The sequence below is a fragment of the Trematomus bernacchii genome, unplaced genomic scaffold (assembly GCF_902827165.1).
Source record: "Trematomus bernacchii unplaced genomic scaffold, fTreBer1.1, whole genome shotgun sequence".
NCBI lineage: Eukaryota > Metazoa > Chordata > Actinopteri > Perciformes > Nototheniidae > Trematomus > Trematomus bernacchii.
Genome location: NW_022987701.1, coordinates 256,469 through 283,783, shown reverse-complemented (window position 1 = coordinate 283,783; position 27,315 = coordinate 256,469). Strand labels below are relative to the sequence as shown.

The window sequence follows — 27,315 nt, the reverse complement described above, 5'->3', positions numbered from 1 at the left end:
GGCTTAACACACATGTACATATATTTTAGACAAGTTCTCTCCAGCATTCATCTCTCTAATACCCCCCCGCTGTACTGTAACTACCGCTCAGCCTAAGGCTACAGATAAATCATTGAACCACTTAAACAAATTCATGAATTCTGAGTCCATCTGGGACTGACATAAAGCAGTCAGGCCTTTGACAGAGTGGGTGGCCCTCACATTCACACCCTGGAGGGCCCCAGCACAACTACAGTCTGTGTACTGTGCAGCTCCACTGCGGCACATTAACCATTGCTCAAGGGCACTGCAGTGGTGGTAATGAGGGAGATGCAAGCGCTGTTCTATTGATATTTATCCTGTCATTTGGGAAATTGAACAGGTGGCCCTCTTAAATGTTCATTCAAAAAAGGACCCCTTAAATATAGATACCCCATTATGTTTGTCCCTAGAACTAGAACGATTATAAATAGTAATGTTTTACACTTCTGTAGTCTTAGTTATGTAAAAGTGATGAGTTACACAGAGCATACACACACATAAGCGAAGATTGCATATGTTATAAAATCGCAGATTCCTATATATGATATATCAGATAATGTACAATAACTTTGATCATGCAAGCACTTTTTCCTGGGTCTAATACAAATGTATTAACCAGTGACAGATGGACACCTGAGCCAATATACCTTGTAAATATACTATAAATCACATGATATATTTTTGTTGGATAATATCTATGTTACATGATGTGTGATCCTCAACACTGACACACACAGCATCTATGCCTAAGAGCTCTCCGCACAGGACGTGCATCACGTGTGAACCCGAGTGTACCGCAGTGATGGGCAATGTCTCCCTCTAGTGGCGGGAATGTTTATTACACCCGAGACCCAGAGTACATGTTTATTTTCTCGTCCAGCTTTTAGGACTAGGATAACATTTTCTTTATAATACTATCGGTTTTAAATACCGTTATAGCCACTTGTAGGAAAATCTTAAAACGTACATGCAGCCATTCTCATGTAATGTAGCGCATTGGTACTTATGGTTTAACCTTTAACGCTTCAATATTGGGAAAGTATTCCATGGTTTTATGCACAATGGCGTCACGGTTATCAGTAAAAGGATGCGTCACGCCTCTTAAACTAAAGTATTCTCTTCATTAAGGCTCGAAATGACGGCTCCAGTTTTATGGCATTAACATATTTTTCTCGTGGGCTATATTTGTTTAATTTCCCCGTTATGGAAAACTTTCTATCAGTTTAATAAGTTATTGGGACATATATATATTTTTTTATAAATAGGACTTAACAGATATATTCGCTGTTATCAATGTTCAATCGAGCATAAAATCGATTGAGTTTGTATACCGTATAAAAACTTTAGAAGGTCGTTGTGACGTCAGAGTCGAACAGCTGTACAGATCCCAGTGAGGTTACAGGGGATGTTTGAATGTTCTACTTTATTTATACACGTGACTAAAAGGATAAGACACTGATATACAATTAAATGTTTATTGCGGAAAGACAACCAGTATTGACATGCTAAAATGTTTTAAATACCAGGATGAAAACTACTGCAACCACTGGTTCGATGCAGCTTATAATGGTAGAGCAATAAAGTTTACGATATAAATAATATTTCCGCGGTGCCTGAGACCAACATTTGGCATATTAACTGTGCAGAAAAAAAGCATATCAAACTAAAACCTCAGTGGGTTACTGTTTGTTAGCGCCGGAAGTTGGGACCAAACCGGAGCTCTCAGCAGCCAATCAGCGACAGCTTCGCAGCACAGGTGGGCGGGGCTCTAAAACCAGTGCTTCGGCTGTCATCTTAGTGTATATTCATTAAATACTAGCCTTTCCACAAAGGGTTTGGCCATATCAGCTTTCATGCTATTCAACAATGCAGAGGCCAGTTTACACTGATAAAGAGGAGAAACCTTTATTTTTTTAAAGACCATTAAAATAAATACTATACAGAATCCAATGTAGAAAACTTGATACCGGTTCGGTCTCAAAAGGTTAACAATTCCGTAAATTCATTTTAAAAAATAGCACTGACTACACACCTCAAAACATGACGGTTCTCCTACACACCAAACCCCATGATGACAGGCATTTTAATGAGCGCTTAAAGAGGGAGGGACTCTATATACTTCATCTGTAGTTTGGTCCTTTCATATCAGCTCAGACTGCACCCCTCCCCAAACATTTTGGCGAGGGAGGTTACAAAAACACTCCGCCACCATATCAGAAAAAGACAAAAAATAAAATCAAGTGTCAAAAAATAAAATCTAAATGAACAATAACTCAAAGATGAATATCGAACGCGCTTGTCAGGGTCGAGAGGCAAAGTCCCCACAGCACTCACCGTTGTTTTTGCCTCCAAACGTCTGATGCCACCAGTCTTCAACTGAATGCTACTTGCACAAATGACTACAAGTCAAGCAGTTTGTACAATAGCAATTAAAGTATATATGTGAAACAGCAGTAAAGGATCGAAACGGTAAACCACTCAATCATGTTGGATTTTACTATATAGGTCTTTTTATTGAATATGCCCCGTGTACTCTAGCCCCAAAACCTTTTCTTAACATGATCATGGATGCGAGTAAAAGGCGCTTTTCAGTACACCGAAGGTTGTTTAAATACTGATCTGGTCAAATGCAGCACTTCCCATTCCATTAAGATCATTTTTGTGTTAAGTCCAAAACTAAACTGCAGCCTAACCTAACGTCACCAGGCAGTGCAGACCTGGTGACGGTGCAAATCACAGCCATATTTACCAAAAGTGTTGATGACTGTCAGAATTTTATCAATTGAGCCGGGTTTTTATTAATGTTAAGATTTTTCTAACAGCAAGAGCCAAAATACTTTTGATCATCAACTTGGTTAGGAGTTTTAATGTGCTTTTGGAAACGCGGTTATGTTTTTGCATGTCTGGGACCCGGTTACAAACTGATTTGGATGATGTTTTAAGTCCTCAGTTTGGAAAAATATATTTTATTCAATGCTTTAAGGTTTATACGCGGGACTAGCTGCAGAAAAGAATTTAGGTGCCAATATCAGGTAATGGACTATGGCAAGCAGATGAGGCAGGTCAGTAATTCATCCTTCCAAAACGACCGATAACTTTTTCAACGGTTAGGAAGGAATAATGGCCACATTCTTCCTTTCCTTAGAATGTAGAGGGTAAAGTCATTGTGGAATTTAGCAAAAGGAAGTTCTCAGAATTCAGATCGTATAAGAAACAAGGTTTGACTGCTAAAATAAGTGGAGAGGGGGTGGCAGGGCGCGTGGAGTCGTCTAGATAAGGTCGGCCACATTCATGGGCATCTCCTCGACGGTGGTGTTGTAGAATGTCTCAATGTCCCTCAGGGTTCGCTTGTCGTCCTCAGTCACCATGTTGATGGCTACACCCTTTCTGCCAAAACGACCACCGCGACCAATCCTGAATAGAAAATAATAAAAAGATCAGTTTAACTGAAACAATACAAGAGCATGAGGCTGATCTAAACAGTAAAAAAAGTGCATTTGAAAGACCCATGTCAATGTTATGGTGTTATTTAATGTGCACTGCTTGTTCCTTCTCACCTGTGGATGTAGTTCTCCCTGTTGGTCGGCAGGTCGTAGTTGATGACTAGGGACACCTGCTGAACATCAATACCTCTGGCCTGAGGAGAAACATAGGGAACATTAATTACAAGCTATAGACAAGAGTAGACATGACTGCGGTCAAGGGCCAACTTTACACTGTATAAAAATCACATCTTTTGGTAGAGGTTAAAAAAGTATTGCTTTAACTGAACTACTGCCAGGTAAACACATGTGTTCAATCAAAATGAAGTGCACAAAATGATTAGAAAGACAAGTAGGTAGTGTATTCCGCCAATTAGTTGTGAGTCAAGGACTAGAGCCCAGCTACAGTGGAGGGCAGAAAGCTTCTCTACCAAGGAACATTCAGTCCCACTCCATCACTGCAGATGGGAGGAGAGGGAACCCTGGACAGCACAGAACTCTGCTTTAAAGCAAACCTGAATTTGTAAAGAGAAAAGGTCTGTGCATTTAATGTACATACCAGCAGGTCAGTGGTGATCAGGACTCGACTGGAGCCAGAGCGGAACTCCCTCATAATCAAGTCTCTCTCTTTCTGATCCATGTCACCGTGCTGAAAGAAATCAGGGGACATCAGTAAGACAGAGATAATGAAAAGACATGAACCAGCAACATGGCATGAAGATTCCAATCGGGAGCACAATTCACTTTTTTTCACAGGACAAATAACTTGTAAGAATGCAAGTAGTCCAAATGATTAGATATACAATCTAAACATTGAATGACAAGTAAGGAGTGTATTCCGCCAATTAGTTGTGAGTCAAGGACTAGAGCCCAGCTACAGTGGAGGGCAGAAAGCTTCTCTACCAAGGAACATTCAGTCCCACTCCATCACTGCAGATGGGAGGAGAGGGAACCCTGGACAGCACACCCGTATATCCGGATGTTTTGATGTGGAAAAGTGGATGATCTTACCAGAGCAGACACAGTGAAGTCTCTGGCGTGCATCTTCTCAGTCAGCCAGTCCACTTTCCTCCTTGTGTTGATGAAGATGACCGCTTGTGTGATGGTCAGGGTTTCGTACAGGTCACACAGCGTGTCCAGCTTCCATTCCTGAGAAACAACCGCAAGGTCAGACACAGCCAAACTGAAAAATCATTTTATTTTAGGACCCTCATGGCAGTTTAGTCATGCGTGATCTATGCTTGTACATATGTTTACACTAGCTGACGACTCTTTTGAGCGTGATGGCTGCTGTATTCAGAAGTGAAGTAAGATCATGTCTCTGGATCCCTGCTGCATTGAGCACTCAGGCCGACAAAACGCCAACCTGAGTTACAATACAGCATGAGGAAACAGAGTCAGCTGACACGCATGGTTATCATCATTATACAGCAGGTCTTCTGAGTGTTTGTAGGTGCCATCATGTGTTACGTTTTTGAGTTCAGACATTCTAGTGTGCGAGAGCAATATGAATAGACCGACTAGTTGAAATTAACTTAACAGGGAAGTCCATTGATAACCTCCACACTTTACTTTCAGTGACATTTAGGGGTCAAACATTAGTCTAAAAAATATATATAGATTCTTAACATTTCTCCCTCATTTTCTTAGAATGCTGACGAAAAGAAATAAAATGAAACGTTTCTTCACCTCTTTCTCCACATTGATGTAGAACTGACGGATACCCTCAAGGGTCAGCTCTTCCTTCTTCACCAGGATTCTGATGGGTTCACGCATGAACTTCTTTGTGACCTCCAAGACATCAGCTGGCATGGTGGCCGACAGTAGGACAACCTGAAAACGGACGAGAGAAACAGGTTAAAACCGTAATGAAAACAAAAACCTGATCAATATAGCCAATCTAAACATTGAAAGACAAAGGGATGTATTCCGCCAATTAGTTGTGAGTCAAGGACTTGAGCCCAGCTACAGTGGAGGGCAGAAAGCTTCTCTACCAAGGAACATTCAGTCCCACTCCATCACTGCAGATGGGAGGAGAGGGAACCCTGGACAACACGGAACTCTGCTTTAACGCAAACCTGACACTGTCTCTGGTAAATTACAGAAAAAATTCAAAGCTCTCACCTGTGTGCTGCTTGCCAGTTTCTGGAAAATCTCATAGATCTGGTCCTTGAACCCTCTACTAAGCATCTCGTCGGCCTCATCCAGAACAAACATTTTGATGTACTTGGCAGCTGCAAGGAAATGCAAATTAAATAAATAAACCAGAATGAACAGGTTGCATGTGGTCTTATTTGAATGTTTCAGGTCTGATGCAAGAAAACATGCAGGATGGGTTTGATTAGTCGCAGGCAAAAACAGGAGCTGTATTCAGAAGTGAAGTATGATCACGTCTCTGAATCTCTGCTGTGCCGAGGGCTTAGGCCAGCAAAACGCCAACCTGAGCCACAGCACAGCAGGAGGAAACAGAGTCAGCTGACACGCATGGGTTTCATCATTATACAGCAGGAATTCTGATAAAACCAATTGATCTTCCACCTTTTAATTAATTTAAGCATATGCAGCATGCGACTACAGTTGACTGTCTAAGGACAGGTGTCAACATACTAACATTTCAGTAAAATAAAGACAGATCAGCACCTTAACACAATTGTTTCCTGTATGACTTACAGAGGTTTTTGCGACTCAACATGTCGAAGACGCGGCCGGGGGTTCCCACCACAATGTGAGGGGCTTCAGCTTGCAGTTTCTGCACTTCATTGCGAATGTTGGTCCCTCCGATACAAGCGTAGCAACTGGCTCCCATGTAGTCGCCCAAAGCCAGAACCACCTTCTGGATCTAAATAAGGGGAAATAAAGTATTTTAATGGCCATAAAATGAATAGTAAATGTAAATAAATGTCAACAATGGTGTCCTAGGCAGTATGCTGGATGGAGGTAAAACTAGTTTTATATTTGCCACGGAAGTACATTCAAAAATATTTAGGTTGAAGACCAAAACCCAGATTATTTTCCAGGTAAGGCTATGTACAACGACCATTTATCCTGTATACATTATTGTGCAATGTTTTGAGAAGGTCCCCATGAAGTACATTTTAAACCAAAAACACATAGCTTCTGTGAATTCAGGTACAAGTGCTATTAGTTCCTTCTTTTAGGACCCTCATGGCAGTTTAGTCATGCAGATCTATTTGATTACACTAGCTGATGACTCTTGAGCGTGATGGCTGCTGTATTCAGAAGTGAAGTAAGATCATGTCTCTGGATCCCTGCTGCATTGAGCACCCAGGCTAACAAAACGCCAACCTGAGTTACAATACAGCATGAGGAAACAGAGTCAGCTGACACGCATGGTTATCATCATTATACAGCAAGTCTTCTGAGTGTTTGTAGGTGTTAAGCAGCCAGTAACTCTTGAACACAAACGGCATTAATTAGTCTTTGTATTTGATCCGTTTCATTCATCTATGAAACCAGCTCCCAAAATAATTAAGTCTTTAAAATTAAAACTTCATTGCACATCTCTTTTTTAGCTAAATGTAACTGTGTGCAAGCTTACCTGCTGAGCCAGCTCCCTGGTGGGAGCCAGGACCAGAGCCTGAGTGCCTTTCAGCTCCACATCAATCTGCTGGAGGATGGAGATGGCAAAGGTGGCAGTCTTCCCAGTGCCAGATTGGGCCTGAGCGATCACATCGTAACCTTAAAACAAAAACATAAAGATATCAAACCACTGTTGTGTACACAGAAAAACTACTTTTAAAATGACTCTAACTTAGACAAACCCTTTAGTTAGAAACTAATGGATGCAAATAAAAAGTTATACAGACTTTGGCAAAAGTGAAGAATTTCCCTTTTTTGAATGAGATGTTGGAACAATATCCGCTACGGCTGTCTAGCATTACTGACAGCCGGCGACAAAAACACACCCCTACAAAGCTGGAATATTTTGTCTAGACTGGAAAGTCAGAGTACACAGGCCTAATGTTTATAAAAGAAAGAGACATTGAAAATGTTGACCAAGGAAAGAAAAAGCTTTACTCACCCTTGATACAAGGCATAATGGCTCTCTGCTGGATAGCAGAGGGCTTCTCAAAACCATAGGCATAGATTCCCCTGAGGAGAGCCTCACGCAGAGCCATCTCATCGAAACTGTCCGTGATCTCGGTCCAGTTGCTCTGGAAGGGTTAAGACAAACACAATATTAATCATGAAAAAGGGTTTGCTTACAATTATGTATAATCAGTTTGTACCATGCACCTAGATGGTAGTTTCAGTTTACTTAAGTCTTATAGTGGCCTATTAGTGCACTCACCTCGATGACCCCATCGGGCTCCATGCCTTCCGGGCCATTCTCTCTGTGAACGAGAAAACAATAAAGTTTGTTAAGCCTTGCAAACTTGAATCGTTAACACATTTTAACAATAAATGATTTTTATTAAATGTTGTCAATTCAAACAATCAAGGAAAAAGTAGAGTCATTATGTTATAAATGCGACTGTATTGATTAAGACATGGCTTTAAAAGAAAATTCCCTTTTAAATCCAATTATAGTCTCCACCCTTTTCCGCCACCAGATTACACAATACACATTCTCCAGTCAATCAGACGATTGTGTTCCATAGTCACGCACACTTCTACCGACTAATTGCGACACATTTATTTTCTGTGCCGATAGATTATTTCTCTAAAACACAATGTTCGGCTAAATCCTCGTGCTTGTACGCAAACGCCTTTTCTCCAGTCCGCCATTTCTACTGCATTCACTCAAGATGGTCGTTTCTACTGTCGGGCTGAAAAAGTCGGAAGCCAGTCGACAGGAATGGCGGCCTAACCACGTAGAATAGCATTGTAGCTTAAAAAACCGACATATTTTGGACTTTAACGAACTACAATTAACGATTGTTTATTTATTTTTTAAATGGTTCCAATGTCAAATTTGCTATTGGAAAGAATAAAAGGCTTGGCTACCTCTAGCACCAGGGCCGCAATAGCCACTGCCAACAGGCCCTGCGCCTCTTTATGTGGCCTTTTAATAACTCGTAGCCAGTGAAACCCCTCTGATGTGCGTGTGCCCACACAAACAATGCATTTGTTTCACGAAGCTAACGCATATCACCTCGTTAGCATATGCTAACGGCATTAAGCGGCCTACGCTACCGGCATTGTGCGCATCCCCTCGATTAGCGCTGCGGCGGCCATGTGCGCCCGTCGTATGAACTGAACAAATCTCTTTACATTTGCTGCGGCAACTACGAGAGACGTTCACTATGTTAACACAAGCCGTTCATTACACCGTACTAATGTAAAATGTGTTAGTAATCATGATAGTGGAAACGGAAGCTTCTGGAATAGAAATTGAGGCCTAGACCAGACGCACTCACGTGCTACGCAAGGCGCCGGTTGCCATTTAATTTGCTTCAGCGACGTTCAGGACCAACAGCAAACGCCATTATTAGTACCACCACAAACGATTTACGGGGTAAAATAAACATATTGAACGTAAAATAGTGAGTTTTAACTCAAGTCGTCGTATTGTTTTTTTAAATATGAAGAGCTGTGACGTTAGTCCGAGGCAGGCTATCGTTAGGCCTAACCGTTGCCGAGCAAATAAACCGTAAGATGCTTCGTTTAACGTCTACATTCCACATAGTCGTCGATAAGAAAGACTAACACACCTACGTTAACAGATTAATCGTACTCTAAATCGTGAAATGCACACAAAACCATAAAATCGTTTCCTTACCTATTGTCATATTCAGCCGACATTATTCCAAAGAAAGAAACTGCGGCAGAGATGTGTTATATACGTTGACAACACACAAAGGGGCCTTCTCATTGCAACAGATCCCCGTCACTTAGCTATAAGCCCGCCCACGGACACTTTTGATTGGTTCAATTTTACGTCACATAGGGGTAGGCGGGTCGTAACGTCTTTAGTGGCGCATGATTTTCTCTGCGTTAGCAGGCCAGAGGGGCGGTGTTTATATGCTACGAAAAACTGTAGGGGGCAAATCAAGCTGCTTCTCCCGCGATACGCTGTAGAACAAAGTTAAGGTTCCCCATTCCTAGACCAGCCATTCGTCAACGCAGACAAAAGGCCGTACCTAGGGTAGAATTATTTTTTGTTTTCATCTGAACCATATTTCCTTACAAATAAGTGACAAACCTTATGACCACTGAGATATGATGCAAAGTGTGAAACTGTCTGGATGAGTCACAGTGTACTCATGTGTAGCATATTTAACACATGGAAAAAAGCTTGACTTATGACGTATGACTCATACTGTCTGAAATAAGTATTTTATAGAATATGTCCCTAGATAGTTGTTTATAGTTGTAATTTATAGCATAATGAATGCAAATTCATGTTTGGCATGTATTGTGAATATGACAAGAACCAGGCTTTCAGGAATACTCAGTTCAAACTGTCCTTAGCATGGACTGTTTATATAAGGGTCCATAGCAACATTATAGGCAAAATAAAAAACAAATGTAAATAATGTCTTTGCTCATTGTAGCTTGTTATAATAAAGATTACATGTTCAGAGAACTGAATGATAAGTGTGATCTTAAGAACAGAATTTGAGTAATAGACTTCATTTGATACGACCATTTGTTTTTGTTTATGTTTTTGGCCCATAAAGAAATTCCTTGTATGTTATAACATACTGCAATACTACTGGATTTTGATTATGACGCCTATTTATTAGCATTAATAAAATGCACAGTCCAATTTTGCCGCATATTTTTATTTTTAGCAACAATAATGCATTGTAGAAGATATATAAAACGTTCAACTCTGTTGCATCATCTCCTGTTTGGAAAAACAAAAGAAAAAGAAAAACAGACACACCGCTATCAACAAAATGTTTCTTTAGTTATAAAAAAAAAAAGAGGAGGGTGCTGTAACTCCATTGTGAACATACTGAATCTGTTGTGTCGCTGTCGTGGTCCTCACCAAAATGGCTGTCAAACTTTCAAAGAAATACTAACCAGAGGATCAGTTTTGTATTTACTTGGAAAATAACCTATTAGTAGTCCTCCTTTTTAACACCATTTGTTTAAAGCAATAAGCATATCAACACATTTACTGACAGATAAAACACAGAAAAAGATAAATGCAATGTAAAGATGCCCCTTTCTCAGGGCCAATATGTCATTCTGGCTTGTATGGGCAACGATGCGGATCCAGTCTCCCACATTAAAGATGTTTTATTTAGGGTTGAGTGATGGCAGGGCAATTTTCCAGCACATGGGTTGAAATGTGGGCTGTTCCATGGATGTCAATTCTGATTTCCTTAAAGAAAAAATGCACTAGAGTAGCTCTTCATATGCTGTTTTCAGACATCAATATGGCAGCATCAGTTAGCAAGTTCCATTGTCTCTTGAATTCAACTAAACATCGGAAATGTTACGCTGCATTACAAACGCTATGTGCTGACTAGATGGATAGAATTGTCAACATACCATTGGCTGTAGAGAGTGTGTTTCATGTTGGGTGTCAATGATTTGAACACAACATACTGTATGGACTGGATGGATGGAAGGCATGTACATCCACAAGTACTAATTAACCACAAGCTTACACAGACTGGTTCAATTCGTTCTGCCCTCCACCCAAAAGTGAAAGTAGTAGTCAGGTTGGACTTCAACCGTTTATATCTGGACTGTACGCTATTGAAATCTTCTTGATAGAACAACGGTGGTCTACAATGGGATGGAAGATTAGCACATTCCCAAAACGGAAGCTAGTCTTGGCCTCTGTCAACCACAAAGGAATAACCATGACATGGAAATTAAAACATTTATCAAAGGGTGGGGAGAGAGGGAAGCAAAGAGAGACAAAAAGTGAAACAATGACATCACCTACAACAGAAGAAAGAAGTCATTTCTCTGGATGTTGAGAAAAATAGTTTTTGTTCTCTTTCCCAGTCAATCGTTTGCTCCCCTTGCCCTCGGTCTTGTCGTATCACTGTCCCTCCATCTTGTTAAAGGAGCAGGTGGAGATGGCGGGCGGGCGGCGGGTCACAGGGTGAGCTTGCAGTGACAGAGTTCTTTGTACATTTGCCTCCTCAGCCTGGGCATATCCAGCTGGCCGAAGCTGAACGGCTGCCCTAGTGCCAGACACTTGCAGTACTGTAGGACGGTGGGGGGCACATGAGGAGAAACACAGCAAGTTATTAGCGTGTAGCAACGACACAAGTAAGAAGTGTGTGTTCCTACAGTGCAGATCAACAGGGTCCATGTAGTAGGTGTGGGACATGCGGTCTAAAAAAGTATTTCCCACGAATGACCAAGACAGTTGGTCTTCGGAGATGTAAACCCACCCGATCGGTTTTTAAACACGGCCCCGTCCTTTTTTCCCCCATGCATTGTGTCTGTGATTTCATTTTTAACAGTGTCATCACCACTCATATCATGTTAAAGCGTTGATTGTTATACGCAGTTAAAAACAAGTTTCTCTGCAAAATAAACTCAATGCAGAATACAAGGAAACGTGATGCAATAAGAGATCAACACAAGAAAATAAATGAAATGTTAAAGGAGAGGTGTCATGGCCATTTCCACTGATCATAATTCCATTGTTGAGGTCTACTAGAATAGATTTATACTGTGCATTTTTCCAAACTCACATTGGTTTCTCATACAGCATCTCTGTAAACTACGTGTATTCACTGAATTTCACTCTCTGCCTTTAACGGCTCGTTGTAGCTCCCAAAGCTCCAGCCCCCACCCTCCCTGTGAGCACAGTGTGCTCTGATTGGTCGGGACGTTGTGAATCGCGCTGAGCTCCGTGGAGGTATTGTTTCCTTGTTTAGGATACACAGCGAAACACAGCCAAACTCATCCTGAGCACACACAAACTCACAGCCGAAGTAAAAACAATAAGTGTGGCTTGATATTGAGTAAGAAAAAGGTTGATAAACGCTGTGAGAATGGGTCTGCAGAGAGAATTTCGCCGCGATCCCAACTGTCTGTTATCAGCCTGCAGCCAGGGTGGGTGGAGTGGGTAATATTTGCATATCTAATCTACCAAAATGTTGCAGATTACAGTGTTAATAAATGCTTGAAATATAAACATAGATTTAAGCTCCTCTATTTGTTCTCTCAAAGTGCAGCAGATTGATGCATTTGCTTTAGGGCAATCCGAATTCCCACCCTAAGAACCTTTGTGACGCTCCAACTGATTTTAAATGGCTTGCCTCTCAAAATTCCCAGCAAATGTATTAATTGGTTCATTTAAGTTCGCTTTGCATTTTTTCCTCACAATGTCATTATTAGCAGGCTATGCGAACAATATCTTGTTTTTATTTATTTCATTGAATTACTGTCAGTCCTGCACAACCCTTTGAATATTTAGCACACTTATATACAAATCTACCTCTTGTAATATCTGCACAGCTTTCCACCTCTCATACAGATACTGCATATATTTTTATTTTATTAAATCAGAGTATTTTGTCATATTTTATTGTATGTAGTTTTTAGTATATCTATATTTCATGTTGATATAATGTTAAAATACACTTACAATTTATCTTAAACTGTGTTTATGTATGCACCATACACTAAGGCTAATTCCTTGTATGTGTAAACTTACTTGGCAATAAACCAGTTTCTGATTAGCTGGAACTAATGTGTTTTCATTTAAGATAAACACTTTTAAATGAAAACATTTAAAACGTATGCCTTTTTTTTTTATTGAAGGACTAATATTCTAACACTGCAAATTAAATCCTTATACTAGCCTACAATTGTAGTCTATGTGATTTATTTATGGTAATTCTTAACTCTTAACTAATCACGGTGCAAATAAGTTGGACAGCCCTGCTATGGGGGGTGTGAGCTTTACCCAGCAGTCTTCCATTAATCTGCACATGGACATTAACATGAGACTCACCTGTAGCACAAAAGCACCGCAGTCGCTGTCGTTGTTTTGACGACCCACATTCTGAAACAAACAATCCACAAAACATGAGCAACTCGCAGGACAATAGTTCAAGTACATAACAAAGCCATGGTAATGTGTGAGTGGCTGGCAGCGGCTCAGCCCACACAGAGAGAGCTTTGTGGAACTAGTAACCTGAAGCTGTGTCAAAAAGGAGAAAAATCCATCAGAAACAGAGCTCACCATTTTGAAAAAGCCCTTCCATCCCGTCAAAAAGTCTTGTTGGTCTTTTTTGATGGCCTCCGCTTGCAGATACTTAAAAATGTGCTGTAAACAAAAACAGAAAGACTTGAGACAAACTCTAGTCACAGACTTGTTTTATTAAGGAAGTCTTTATTGCCTTCCATAACAAGAGAGCCCACTATGAATAGAATTGATGACATTTAACCAGTGGAAAAGTTCAAATGATAAAATGGAAAACATTTTCAGTAAAAGAAGCATTGAGGGTCTCCAATGGCTTTTATATATTTGTTTTCCAGAATAATCTACTACTAGGCGCCTGGGGTTGCTGTGTGGTCCTACCTTTGGGCAGCGTCTGTTGAGAGTCCGCTGAGAGTCAAAGTAAGTGATGGCTCGGCGAGGAATGTCCACACTGACCAGAGACCAGTGGACCTCCAGGTGGATGGGGATCAGCAGCAGGTCCTTCTGAAAGATGTCAACCTGACGGGGAGGAGAGGAGGGAGAACTGAGGTAAATACTACTGTGAATGAAATGTATCCATACTTTGAAACGTTTGAACAAAGATGGTTAACCACTGAGAATATCGAGGCAGTACGATAAGCGTGTTGTCATTTCAGGGTCTCCTGTGTGTCTGTGTTGCTGCATGTTTGTGAAACTGATAGCTTATATTAACTTAAGTCGATCTTGTTAAAGCTCTTGAAGAAGGCAGTTACTTCACGTTGTTCATCTAATCACATGTTAGCACAGCTCAAGCACTCATAACTCTCCATCTCTTAGCAACTCTCGGATATTCCTGCTCCTTTTGGCTTTGCTAACAGTAGCTACCGTAGCTTGATATCTGGCGATGGCTCTCCTCCCTCCCTCTGGTGCTCTCAACTGTTCAGTTTGTTCCCTGCCCCCTTTACTGCTAACGGTACTTGTGTTAAATGTAGAATAGTTGTTGGTTGGTGGCGGGGATTGTAGCGATAGAAGGGCGGCTCCTCACCTTAAAATGTCAGTCGTGAGCTAGGTTTAGTAACACGGAAAGGTAGCTTCAGTGCTGTTCTGATAAGGCGCAACTTGGTGAGCTCAATGGCATATGCGTGTGTGTGAGATTATTCACAAAGACAATGGTTCATGAGGAACCAAACTAGTATTGATACAAATCTAAATTATTACTTTCATGGGTAGTAGCCCCCAAAAGACGTTTTCTCTCCTACTACCAATATCTCTAGGATTCATCTAAAAACTATTTTTCTGATTAGCTTTTATTTGTCTTACTTAACCAGCTCTTCGTTTCTCCTGTAGGTCTTTAACATTACTCAGATATTAGTTATTTTCTAATGTGTTTGTTTCATTATTTTATTTTACTCCTGTGTGTGCTGTAAAAGCTACTTAGATCAACTGTATTGTACATAAAGTGCTATATAAATAAAGTTGATTTGAGTAAGAAAAATTGTCTAGCACAACTTCAACTTTGAGAGGATGCAGAAGACACAGGGTTCTGACACACACTTACATTTTTCGTCCACCGTTTGACTCCATCATAGCCGTTTGTCCTTAGCTTGTCATAAAAGAAGCTGTTGAAAAAGTGAACCTGAAGGGGAGAACAGAGGAAGGGGAGAATTAGGGTAGATTGTTTTGGGTTTTAATGTAGCTCAATAAAGTCTTTGCATGAATTCTGTTTCCGCATGACATATTTCATTAATTTCCTTACCTTGTCTGGCACAGAGTCCATGACCAGGTCACCATACATGTTCATGATCTGAACAACAAAAGAAGATTTAGATGTTCCCAAGATGTCCAAACTCAACATCGCAAAGTGATCCCAAAATTGCCAATAAATAAGAGTTGAATATATTTCCTTCCATGATGCTAATAAGCTTTTCCTTTCCTGCAATACCAATTCAAAATGTGTAAAGAGTGTGTTGTGTTACCTGGTCGTTGAGCCAGTTCTGTCCGTACAGCGTGCCGAGGTCGTCCATGGTGAGGACGTGGCGTTTGTAGTTGACTCTGAATGTTTTAGCCAGGGCGGATCCCGACGAGCGCTGGAAGGATTGTATTAGGTGTTGGACCACGGCTTTCCTACGGAAGCAGAATCACAAACACGAAGCATTTTAAAAATTAAAAAATAATAATTCCTTTACCTACTGTACATAGTGTCACATCAGATGTTTATGGTTTACCAACCTCTGGATGCCCTAATGAATGTCATAAATTATTAAGTGGATTTTACAATTGTTCTTGTAAAGCAGTGGTGCAGGGATGATGGATTTAAAAAAAAAAAAAAGCAATTGGATTTCGGAACACTGCAGAAAATAAACTGTGGTAAAAACACATTTATGATACTTCAGCATGATAAACCTACTTTTATATTTGTTGAAATTGAATTTGAAAAATATTGCCAGAAGTAAAAAGCCAACGTTTGCATTCCTTCACATTACAAATGCTAAGCTAAATGCAGACTCGTGTTCAGTGTGATGATGTTTAGAAGCCTCATTCAGGGATTTGTTAGCAGCTGCCTGTGAGCCACTAAAAGCTTCAGACATTCATCAGTAGGTTAATTACTGACATATTTTATGTCGTAGAACCAATCATGACCAACCACAGACCTTGTCAGGCATCTAACACTTCACCCCAAATTGTTCTTGTGGGGATTGTCCACAGTACTGAATGTATGTAAGTCGCTTTGGATAAAAGCGTCAAACAAATGACATGTAATGTATAGCTTAATGCTAACGTGTTTCCTGGTTGTTGTTTTTTTTATCCACACAATTGCACTGCCTGCCAACCCCATGTCAGAAGAAGTGTGTGTCTGACCTGTGTGGCTGTGAGAAGCTCTGGCTGAAGATGTCCTGAAGCTTCTCCACGATGTCATCCACATGGATGGGGATCAAACTGCCGTACTGCTGTAGAGACTCTTCAAGGATCCCTTGACAGAAGAAAAAAGCATACTTAACCATTCAAGAGGTCCTACTCTTTCCTTTTTACCTATCAAAAAGCAGTTTTACATGTATCTGCCTGACAGACGTTGATCCGTACCTGTGACACAACTCATGTGTTCCTCAGTCAGGGCCAGCTCCACAGGTTTGGCCTCCACTTCCCGCCTCCCTCTGTCCTCTGGCTTGTCTGGAGAGCAGCCATTCATCTGTTTATCTGACAGAGAAAAGGAAAGAAAGTCATTATCCAGTGGATATTACATGTTTTGCAATGTCATGGCTCTGATCATTTGATACATTAAAAGCATAAATTAAACTGTGTGAAATCTCAACGAAAAAAGAAGGGGGGAAAAAATCATTGGGAGCCGTAAACATTTCACGAATCTGCCATTGTTGCTGTGCTTTCCCACAGCGGACAAAAATGCTACTGTAGTGCATCATCGTAATGATAGCAGATAAAGAAATAAACCAACTCAAATCTCTTGTCATAATAAATACAAATGTGGATTTATCGGCCACCTGAAATAGTCCTCACCAAACAATATCCTCCGTTTTAGAGGATTATAAGTACTATTATAAATACTACACTGTCAAGCTGTTTAAAAAATCTAAATATGTTGTGAGGCGTTTTAAAAGATGTTCAGTAGCAACCTAATGGCCAGCTCATGGTCATAAAGTTTTGATAAACAAAAGATTGTTGCAGGGTTTTTGCCAGTGTATTGCATGTTAACTCCCCAAATTTCAGATTTTAGTGACAAACCGCTCTTACAAGATTAGCTCAGCACCCAAAACACAAAAAAGACACTTGGCTTCTGACCCTAAAAAAGTTCCTGGTGGAAACACTGTTGCTTGTTTTGGTCATTACATGCAAATAGTTTGATGTAGATTTGTTTGTATTAAGAAAAACACAGAACCTTGCCATTGAAACATATTCAGTACGTGTGTTAGAAGTGAACGGTCAGTACCTCTCTCAGAGTCTGTGAACATCTCGTCGTTGCTGTCCTCCTCGCCGTCGGAGTACGGAGACTTCTGGTACCTTTTTGTCCTCCTCTGCTTGCCGTACAGGTGGTGCGCTCTCTGCCGGTAGCGGAGCCCCTGGGAGCAGACCCACTGTGCCCGCTGACGCCAGCTCTTCCAGTGCCTGGTGAGCCGGAAGCCTAGACCTCGATGGGTCCTCAAACGCTGCCAGCGCCGGGGCCTCCTCTGAACCCGGTACCTGCTGAGGGGGGGCCGGAACACGTCCCCCCCCTCGGCCTGGGAGGCGGCGGCGGCCCCCGCGACGTCGTCCCCATCTTGTGCCTTCTGTTGTAGTCCATGGTGGTGTAGGTGTGAGTGAGGGAGCTCGCTGGACTGGGAGGGAAAGTCTGGGATCTCCCACTCCAACGGCGCCTGGTCTCCGTCATTTTCCGGCTCCTCTTCCTCATCATTCTCCTCTTCATCTTCTTCATCTTCCTCCTCTTCTTCCTCTTCCTCCTCCTCCTCGTTTTCCCAGCCCTTGCCCTCAAACTCTAACTCGTCTTCGCCATCCAGATTGTTATCTTCCTCCTCATCACCCATTGCCTTGATCCTAACAATGCCATCCTCCTCTTCCTCCTCCTCCACATACTCGCCCGTCCACACCTTCTCTTTCTGCCCCAGTCGGAGGTGCATGGGGCTGGGTACGCTGTGGCCCGACACTGGGACGATGAGGTGGTCCCCAGGAATCCCACCTGGATACAAACATTGACTATCATCAGCTGCATTTCTTCCCAAAAAATATTTCATTTTTAGGTTAGAATTTTTTATAAATAATACTAGGGTTCATTTTACCGAACACATGCTGTCTAAAACCTGACATTTTTGTTTCAAATTTGAGTTATAATGTGCTTGTTATAATATACATTTAGAAAAAGTAATTGTGTATTGTGATATCCGATTAGGACTGCACGACTTTGAAAAAATTACTTCATATTATTATATTGACTTACAATGCAATTGCGATGGGATTTGAGATATTAGAAATAATACAAAATGAATAACATTATTATTTAAATTAAATTATCATAGTGTGACTTTAAAAAAAAGGTTCTGTACAAAACTGGGATTTATTTTTTTCATTATGATACAGTTCCATTAAAAGAAAATGCATTATTATGTAATGGATAATATGCAGAAAGGTCATTATTTTGCTTAGCAGAGGTGTGTTCGAGTATTAACAAACTCTGAAAAGTATTCAACCAAGCCGTGCAATAATACTCGATAACACACCGCTACTAAGCAAAATAATGACCGTTGCTAAGGATGATCAAGGGAGAGAGGGTATGTACGAACTAACAGTAACAGGGTATGGGCTCTGGCGTGGAAAAAGAAAATGTGAGTAGACTTGGACACAGAAAACCTTCATTTTAAGTTACGTTGTTGCAGTTCCAGAATCAGAATTTGGTATTCAACTGAGCTGTGTAATAAAATAAATGATCATGCAGCTAACAGGAATGTAAACATTAACGATTGATAAAAAGCCCACCTCCTCCAGTGTCGTCCTGCCCCACAGCGGTCAGACCCAGGTCACCCTGCCAGCGGTTCTGGGCCAGGCTACCGCCACTGTCTCGCATTATCCACGGACAACCCACAACCTGCGCCAGCTCGTCACCTGCAGACCACAAACACAGTTTACTTTACTTTCTCTAGAAATGCAGATGTTAAAAAAGGTTATCCGCCATGCTCCACACTAGTCACATTGGTAATTTATAAGATTTAGTTAGTTAGCCATGTTTCTCCTAAATGATGTTCATCACCACATTCTGGGAAAATGAAATATCAAGTTTTCTAATTAAAAACACCATGTGATTAAACGAAGGGTAAGAGGAAACATCTTTTAAAATCAGCTGCCTTAGGAGAAAATGGGAAACCAATAATTGACCTGAAATCCAGCAGTAGATTACATTTTCACATGTAGATTATAATGAGAAAAATGGCTATAGTCAGCCTGGAATGAAAGCAATGGCCAAACTAACATTTAAACATCAGCCTGCAGCAGCCCCTGCCTTGGAAAGGAGAGTTGACATATGAAGAGAAAATAAGTGATGCTACACAGTGTGTGGAAATTGTCACAAGTGGACAGAAAAACAACTGTGACATAATCAAAGTCCCTTTAAGATAAAAATATCCGCTGGGTATCAGATAATCCTTCTGAGCTGCGGAGTAAGGTTGGGGCACATTACACCTCAGCAGTGGTTTAGAGTAACTGAGTAGATTTACTCAAGTACTGTACTTAAGTACAATTTTGAGGGACTTAGACTTTACTTGGGTATTTCAATGTGTACTACTTTGTACTACCCCACTAAAATTCTGAGGTAAATGGTGTACTTTTACTCCAGTACATTGCCTTTAGTTACTTTAACGTGAAATATAATCAACTCTTAAATCAGACTTTAGTTAAACCTGGAGTAAATTCACAAGCTACCCTGCAGTATACAAAGTCATGAAGCTTTACCAGCTTTGATAAACACTTTAATAATATAATATAAACATGCAATTTATATTATATTGAAATGGGCCAATCTGCATAATGAGTACTTTTACTTTTGGTACTTTACGTATATTTTGATGCAGATTCATGATTTTACTTGAGTAACATTTTGATTGCAAGACTTTTACTTGTAACAGAGTATTCCTACACTCGGGTACTTCTTCTTTTACTCAAGTACAAGATCTGAGTACTTCTTCCACCTCTGCACCTCAGCAAAGCACCCTTCATGCTCTATAATGACAGGGCTGCAATTGGAACAACAAGCGGGAAATTGCAGCACTTTACCACGAAATGTAAATAAGAATGACCTATGACCTCCCAACGGACAATTGATAATGTGCATAAATAATACCTGCTTGAAAGGTAATTAAACCCAATTGTTCTTGTTGACATAGGACAAGCGTTTAGCGAGCAACACTTGGTTTACATTATACACATTTCATCCAGAATGCATATGGCTGTGTTACAGCAGAGCAGCTTTGTAACACCAGGACTGTCGTCACCATGTGCACCTGGTCGGAAAGCGGATATGTAATGTAGCCTGCTAGCTACACTGGGTACGAGTATAACTAAGCAAATGGGCGAATTAGCTTTTATTAAAGTGCATAATTTGCTGCAGGGGATATACTTTTTAAAAAGCTGCTCTATGAAGGGGACAATTATTTCCGGTGCAGGAAATAGTCACTACCCAGGCTAGCTTGTTCGCATTTAGCGCTAGCAGCATCACCGTCACAGTTTCAGCACTTAAAACCGAAATAAAAACCCAATTAACTGCAAACTGTGTTTTGTATGCAACTATAACTATCCGAAGCCCCCGCAACATCATTTATAACCAACTGAAATAACCATAGCTCTCCAATAATCCGTTGTCTATGCTAGCTAGCATGTTAGCTGGTTAGCTATGTTGTCGTTAGCTAGCTAGTAGGGAGCTGCCATGTTAGCAACAACAAAATAAAACGCCCGGCTTTACTGTAGTGCTTCCAAAGCTAGGTGTTCATATCATATGCTTACCGTTGGACTGCAGATTTATATGAATGCGTGTCCAGCTGCTTCCAACTGAATGTTGGGCGTGCTTAATTTAGTCAGGGTATCGAACCAAAACAAATGCTAATTGATGTTAAACCTCATTCAATGAAGTCAGGTGTGCAGGAGCCAGATGTCACCTCCTTGAGAACTTTGATTTCTTTTAGGTCTTCCGGTTCAACGAAAAAATTAAACACTAAACATTAAGTATAGATTGCAGACAGAGATCTGTGTGAAATCGACACGAAAATCTATAAGAAGTGAAAAAGAACGAGATGCGCTGAGCCGGATCACTGCAGATTTTTCGCTCTCATGTCTACAACAAGTCCGTCGCGCAGCAATGGCGTCATAGAGAGTATCATCAGGATCTGATCAGGATAAGGGTTTTGACCCCCCACTTTTTCTATTGACACAATTGCTCATGTTGTATTTTAACAATTGGATTCGGTATGAGTTTATGAAAGTTATATGTTTTAACGGGTGGTGTAAAGTACCTAGGTACATTTACTAGTAGCCTACTATAATGTACAATGTTGAGATACTAGTATTTTTACTTGAGTATTTAAATGTTTTGCTACTTTGTACTTCTACTCCACTTCAATTCAGAGATAAATGGTGTAATTTTACTCCACATATTTAATACCTTTAGTTACTTTGCGGATTTGGATTAATGATGTGAAATATAATCAAGTCTTAAATCAGACTTTAGTTCCACCTGGAGTAAATTCACAAGTTACCCTGCAGTATACAAAGTCATTCAAACTAGCTGCACCTTTACCAGCTTTGAGAACACTTTAATGATCAATCATTATAAAATATATCGTATATATTATTCTGAAATGGACCAATCTGCACAATCACTACTTTTACTTTTGATACTTTAAGTATATTTTAATGCTAATACTTTTCTACTTTTACTTAAGTAACATTTACAATGCAGGACTTTTACTTGTAACAGAGTATTCCTACACTCTGGTACTTCTACTTTTACTCAAGTACAATATACTTGAGTACTTTTTCTACCTCTGGTTTTACAAGAATAAAGTAGGTTGGCAGGTTTTGTATAAATAAAGAAAACGTGTTCTTAGGTTATTATCACAGTGTTCAACTCAGATTATAAATTGTAAACCTCTCTTTATGGCAGTAGATTAAACATTTGTTCAAATGACATCATCTCTTGAAGAAGAATCTCGGTGTTTCTGATAACGTTTGCCTTATTTCAGATTCATTTTTACACTCATTTTGATGAGACTTTTGTTAAGTTATAGTTTGGGTCACAACTTAAAACACATGATAATAAAGCTATATTTGACAAAACTAGAAATAGCAATGAGATGAGGTTTTATTTGTATCGAACTATAATTTATTGTAAATATTCTGAAGCTTATTTCTAACTGCTGTACCAAAAGGTGGCAGCATAATCATTATGACGTTGAACAAATACCAGAATTTCTAAAGCTGCACACTCTAGCAGCCTAGGGTAGAATATTGCATCAAATGACATTCTGTGCAATTTGTGTTTTGCTATTTTTTGCTAAAATGCAATAATTTGGACAGTATATAATATTATATGACAGAAAACAGCTGCTTAAAAGAGAAGGGGAGTTGTGTAAAATATAAATAAAAATCTATGCGTAACACAAAATATATAAACATTTACATTTTAAAACTTTTTTCACAGTTAAGACTGTGAGGCCAGACAACATATTTGATGAATTACAATTAAAAATCAAGATGGTTTTAAGATTGTCCGAATTGGAACAAAAAAAAAAGGAACATTATTCTCTCAAATGAGTTAATTTGGCTTCGAAGACATGACCACAAGTACTCTTCGCTCATTTTAGATTCTGATCTCAATTTTAAAGCTCATTTTAGTTTGTTGACCAAAACTAAATGTTCTTATTTGCAAAGGTAAGACCTGAAATGAGCCACAAGAGGCAGACATTCAGTTTATGCTTTTATTGTTAGTCGTCTTTACTGATTGTAATGGTCTTTATATGAGTCCTCATTATGATCTCTGTTTACTACTGTGATACTATAACTATAGAAATAGATTGTAAGCAAAACAATAATAAATATGATATGATTAATTCCAAGTAATACTCACGGTCGGTAATCATGCAGCAAAAATGTAATAGTGTTAATGGGCAAAGGAAAAGAGGAGAGTCGGTATTCCTTACATTGTTCTTTATTCAGTGAAACGGTATGGGTAATACAAAGCAACCAAAGAAATAGCAACAAAACACAGGTTGGTTATATAATATACCAATGCAGGATCAAAAGGAATCCATTTGGGGGTAAAATGCTTTTTAACCATTACAGATTTACACATTAACACCAAAATCATGATCTCATTGCATTTTAAAGCAACAGAAGGCGCAGGCACTTTAAAAGAAGGATGAGCGGGCATGGAGTTTTAAAAGTTCTTCTCGTCCAAACTTTTCATGACCCTCACAACCCAGGGAAGCTTCGGATCCACACAGATGGTAGCACCTTTCATCGTGGTCAGACTGAAATAAAAAGGTAAAAGGAGGAAGGAAAGGGAATAAAATAACAGATTAAAACCAAATACAAAGTAGGAAACGGAGACTCAAAATCTTATTGTATGAAATGTACTGTATTTAATGAGAAAAGGGACATTTGTGAACGTTTTCTTAACTTATTATGCTTATTCTGGTCATTATATCATATAAATGTAAGGATGAACTTACACGGCTGCAGTCATTGAGCATCTGTAGTTGGTCATGTAATACGAGCGGACGTACATTTTGTTCAAAGTTCTCGGGTAGTATTGGAAGCAGCAGTCTCCAGGACCACCAGCATCTGGAGAAAGAAAACGTATAATGAGTTGAGAAGTGTAACAGAAAATGTTTTAAGTCATCTTACTGTTGCAGAACACCGAGGCGAATAGAGCGTGTCCCAGGATGCAGAGCAGGAGGATGTGACTGGTCCTCATGGTGGCTTCTGGAGATGTTTCTGGATGTGATGATGGAGGTTAATATCAAACAGCTCCTCGTCTGCAGGAAAGTGCTTCTGACAAAAAGGTGGTGGGGTGTTGCGTTTATCACGATCAAAAAAGTATTACAAAAAAAGGTGTTGCTGGTGTAAAGGAAGGAGGACATTGTGGTTTTAAGGCGACTTTTTGCCTTTTACTTTCGCTACTTTAAGTATATTTTGATGCTAATACTTTTCTACTTTTACTTAAGTAACATTTACAATGCAGGACTTTTACTTGTAACAGAGTATTTATACACTCTGGTACTTCTACTTTTACTCAAGTACAATATACTTGAGTACTTTTTCTACCTCTGGTTTTACAAAAACTAGAAATAGCAATGAGATGAGGTATTATTTGTATCTAACTATAATTTATTGTAAATATTCTGAAGCTTATTTCTAACTGCTGTACCAAAAGGTGGCAGCATAATCATTATGACGTTGAACAAATGCCAGAATTTCTAAAGCTGCACACTCTAGCAGCCTAGAATATTGCATCAAATGACATTCTGTGCAATTTGTGTTTTGCTATTTTGAATGCAATAATTTGGACAGTATATAATATTATGACAGAAAACAGCTGCTTAAAAGAGAAGGGGAGTTGTGTCAAATATAAATAAAAATCGATGCGTAACACAAAATATATAAACATTTATATTTTTAACCTTTTTTCACAGTTTAGACTGTGAGGCCATACAACAGATTTGATGAATTACAATTAAAAACTAGAGAATGCAATTCCTGAAGAAATTGCTAGTGGGAATGCTTTATGCTGAAGATCTGACGCTAAACTGCTATGCTGAAATGTAATGTGTAAGAAGAAAGTGAAGAATTTAGATTGAAATGATACATGAACACTGGGGGCTTGAATGTGTGATGAGAGAAGAAAAGAGAGTAAAAAGGCTTGGAAAAGCAGCAGAATATTTGAACTGCAAACCTTTGAACTAACTTGATGGCGAGTGGTCTGTCGCCATGGCAACGGCATTTGATGACACCCCATAATACGCTTAGATGCGTTGATGGCTGCATCGTTACCAAACCTGTGAAGTTTTGGGCCATTTGGAGCATTTTCACTGAAGTTATGAGAAAACCGTGTTTCATGGCGGGCATTGTGTTGCCATGGCAACGGCATGTCCCGTAGATGTCTTCACGGCTGGACTGTTAGCACACATGTGAAGTTTGAGCACTTTTTGAACATTTTCATAGGAGTTATAGCGACATCGTCTTTTATGGCGAGGGATATGTTGCCATGGCAACGGCATTTGAAGAAACCCCATAATTGACGTAGAGCTGTTGAGGGCTGGACCGGTGATATACAAGCGAAGTTTGGGGGACGATCGGACCTTGTCCATTGGACTTACAGCGACATCGTGCTTCATGGCGAGTGGTCTGTCGCCATGGCAACGGCATTTGATGACACCCCATAATACGCTTAGATGCGTTGATGGCTGCATCGTTACCAAACCTGTCAATGTGACATCATCGTGTTCCATGACACAGGTGTTTATATTTGAGCTAACGACGACAGCTGTGTGTCACCAATAATGTATAAAATAGGTGGAACATGTTGAAGTTAGTATGAAGTCTCCATCAGACAGAAAAGAATAGGCTCAGACAGTCTGTTAAACTCCAGTGACCACGTTGTTAGCTCAAACACGAACACCTGTGTGTTATGACATCGTGTTCCATGACACAGGTGTTTATATTTGAGCTAACGAGGTGTGCAGAGATCAAAGGTTTCCATTGTTCTGAATGAGAGATGAACCTCTTACATGTGAACGTTTTGTGGAAGAACGATAACAGATATCTGTGAAATTTCAAAACGTGAAGCATGTCAAGGAAGTTGAGTATCTGAAGTGTAATTTTTGTGTACTTTCGGGTTAATAATGTGGCCTTTTTGGCAGTTTAACTAAAGGTGTGCGGCTGCTGCTGTGAGGAAATATCTGCCTGAAATTACAATGGGCTTTAATGGAGACATGTTGAACGTTTTTGTCACTTCATGCCCTCAAGAGGCATTTTGTTTAATTATTTTGCTTAATTATTTGTCATTTTTCAAGCTACAAGATGTTTTCCTACGTTTGTCATGAAATATTATGTCTCAGGAATGTAGGGTTTGGGAATTATGGCAGTTTTAAAAAAATATATGAAGGCAAATTTCAAGATTTCCTACCCTCTAGCTGTGACATCACGCACTCTGCCTTAACGAGCTGCGCAATGTTAAAGTTCAAATGTTAAAAATGTGATGAATTATGGGATGTATCTCTGGAATTATGAAAGTTATGAATGATAAAAGTAATAGCCCGCGATTCCGACCGAGCTGAACGTTTTGATGTTTGAACTGAGTTTCTGCGATGTTGAATGTGGGAGGAGAAGAGGTCCAAAATAAGTCGGTGGAATAATAAATTTTTCGTCCGTGGAACAACATATAGTTGGAATGCTGTATCAGCATTCCCACTAAATCAAGATGGTTTTAAGATTCTCCGAGTTGGAACAAAAAAAAAAGGAACATTATTCTCTCAAATGAGTTAATTTGGCTTCGAAGACATGACCACAAGTACTCTTCGCTCATTTTAGATTCTGATCTCAATTTTAAAGCTCATTTTAGTTTGTTGACCAAAACTAAATGTTCTTATTTGCAAAGGTAAGACCTGAAATGAGCCACAAGAGGCAGACATTCAGTTTATGCTTTTATTGTTAGTCGTCTTTACTGATTGTAATGGTCTTTATATGAGTCCTCATTATGATCTCTGTTTACTACTGTGATACTATAACTATGCAAATAGTAGAAGGGTCCCCTGATGTACAGAGGCGCAGAGATCCACATATATGCGGATTACAGTGCAGAAGTAGCCAGGAAGAGAGCCGCATTTACCCTCATCAAGTCCTCGCTGAGAAACGCCGGGCTCGCTTACAGCCTCCTCTTCCCCGCTAAACTCCGGGTTGTTGTGGACGGAACAAGGCACGAATTCAACTCTCCGGCTGAAGTTGCTGCTTTTTGGAAGCGCCGTCAACCTGCTGCAAACTAGATGTGTTGGACTAGCCGGTGAGTGAACTAAGCTGCTGGCTAATTAAGCCGACCGGCAAGTGGACACTGAGTATATTCTTTCGTAGTTTACGAGCATTGTGCTCCAAAAATAAGACATAAGAGACAATGTTACGAATTACTCGTCAGGAGGTAACAGTTACATATTGCTATTGCTGCTCAACTGTTAATTGGTTACTAATATTAATTCTACC

The 27,315-nt window shown here is 39.9% G+C and overlaps 3 protein-coding genes and 3 non-coding genes across 6 annotated transcripts; all 6 read right to left on the bottom strand.

Moving 5' to 3' along the window:
* Positions 1-1,482: 1,482 nt before the first annotated feature.
* Positions 1,483-9,337, bottom strand: eif4a1a (eukaryotic translation initiation factor 4A1A). The gene is made up of 11 exons (XM_034139670.1): positions 9,247-9,337; positions 7,816-7,858; positions 7,546-7,678; positions 7,063-7,202; positions 6,174-6,342; positions 5,628-5,737; positions 5,193-5,336; positions 4,515-4,652; positions 4,063-4,152; positions 3,579-3,658; positions 1,483-3,435 (listed from the first exon to the last, which is right to left on the bottom strand). The coding sequence occupies exons 1-11, from the start codon at positions 9,267-9,269 to the stop codon at positions 3,291-3,293; spliced, it is 1,215 nt and encodes a 404-aa protein (XP_033995561.1). The 5' UTR covers positions 9,270-9,337; the 3' UTR covers positions 1,483-3,290.
* On the bottom strand, positions 4,795-4,933 carry LOC117490092. The gene has a single exon (XR_004556644.1). It is a non-coding gene; the product is annotated as a small nucleolar RNA SNORD10 (small nucleolar RNA).
* LOC117490090 lies at positions 5,869-6,007 on the bottom strand. Its single transcript, XR_004556642.1, has one exon. It is a non-coding gene; the product is annotated as a small nucleolar RNA SNORD10 (small nucleolar RNA).
* LOC117490091 lies at positions 6,735-6,873 on the bottom strand. The gene has a single exon (XR_004556643.1). It is a non-coding gene; the product is annotated as a small nucleolar RNA SNORD10 (small nucleolar RNA).
* An 896-nt stretch (positions 9,338-10,233) lies between the features above and the next one.
* senp3b (SUMO specific peptidase 3b) lies at positions 10,234-21,405 on the bottom strand. The gene is made up of 12 exons (XM_034139669.1): positions 21,070-21,405; positions 19,054-19,179; positions 17,516-18,259; positions 16,654-16,767; positions 16,432-16,543; positions 15,549-15,696; positions 15,329-15,376; positions 15,131-15,208; positions 13,975-14,112; positions 13,636-13,719; positions 13,405-13,455; positions 10,234-11,639 (listed from the first exon to the last, which is right to left on the bottom strand). Exons 2-12 carry the CDS (start codon positions 19,139-19,141, stop codon positions 11,529-11,531), a joined length of 1,716 nt encoding a protein of 571 aa, XP_033995560.1. The 5' UTR covers positions 19,142-19,179; positions 21,070-21,405; the 3' UTR covers positions 10,234-11,528.
* Positions 21,406-23,253: 1,848 nt separating this feature from the next.
* LOC117490078 (C-C motif chemokine 4-like) lies at positions 23,254-24,210 on the bottom strand. Its single transcript, XM_034139668.1, has 3 exons — positions 23,968-24,210; positions 23,793-23,904; positions 23,254-23,591 (listed from the first exon to the last, which is right to left on the bottom strand). The coding sequence occupies exons 1-3, from the start codon at positions 24,035-24,037 to the stop codon at positions 23,498-23,500; spliced, it is 276 nt and encodes a 91-aa protein (XP_033995559.1). The 5' UTR covers positions 24,038-24,210; the 3' UTR covers positions 23,254-23,497.
* Positions 24,211-27,315: the final 3,105 nt, after the last annotated feature.

Coding starts and splice junctions, on each gene's coding strand:
- eif4a1a (XM_034139670.1), bottom strand. CDS start 9,269: ATGTCGGCTGAATATGACAATAG. Junction 7,203..7,545: donor CATTATGCCTTGTATCAAGG/GTGAGTAAAGCT, acceptor TTTTGTTTTAAG/GTTACGATGTGATCGCTCAG. Junction 5,337..5,627: donor AACTGGCAAGCAGCACACAG/GTGAGAGCTTTG, acceptor GTCCGTTTTCAG/GTTGTCCTACTGTCGGCCAC.
- senp3b (XM_034139669.1), bottom strand. CDS start 19,141: ATGCGAGACAGTGGCGGTAGCCTGGCCCAGAACCGCTGGCAGGGTGAC. Junction 16,544..16,653: donor ACACATGAGTTGTGTCACAG/GTACGGATCAAC, acceptor TCTTCTGTCAAG/GGATCCTTGAAGAGTCTCTA. Junction 13,456..13,635: donor GGAAGGGCTTTTTCAAAATG/GTGAGCTCTGTT, acceptor TGTTTGTTTCAG/AATGTGGGTCGTCAAAACAA.
- LOC117490078 (XM_034139668.1), bottom strand. CDS start 24,037: ATGAGGACCAGTCACATCCTCCTGCTCTGCATCCTGGGACACGCTCTA. Junction 23,905..23,967: donor CGCCTCGGTGTTCTGCAACA/GTAAGATGACTT, acceptor TTCTTTCTCCAG/ATGCTGGTGGTCCTGGAGAC. Junction 23,592..23,792: donor TGCTCAATGACTGCAGCCGT/GTAAGTTCATCC, acceptor TTTTTATTTCAG/TCTGACCACGATGAAAGGTG.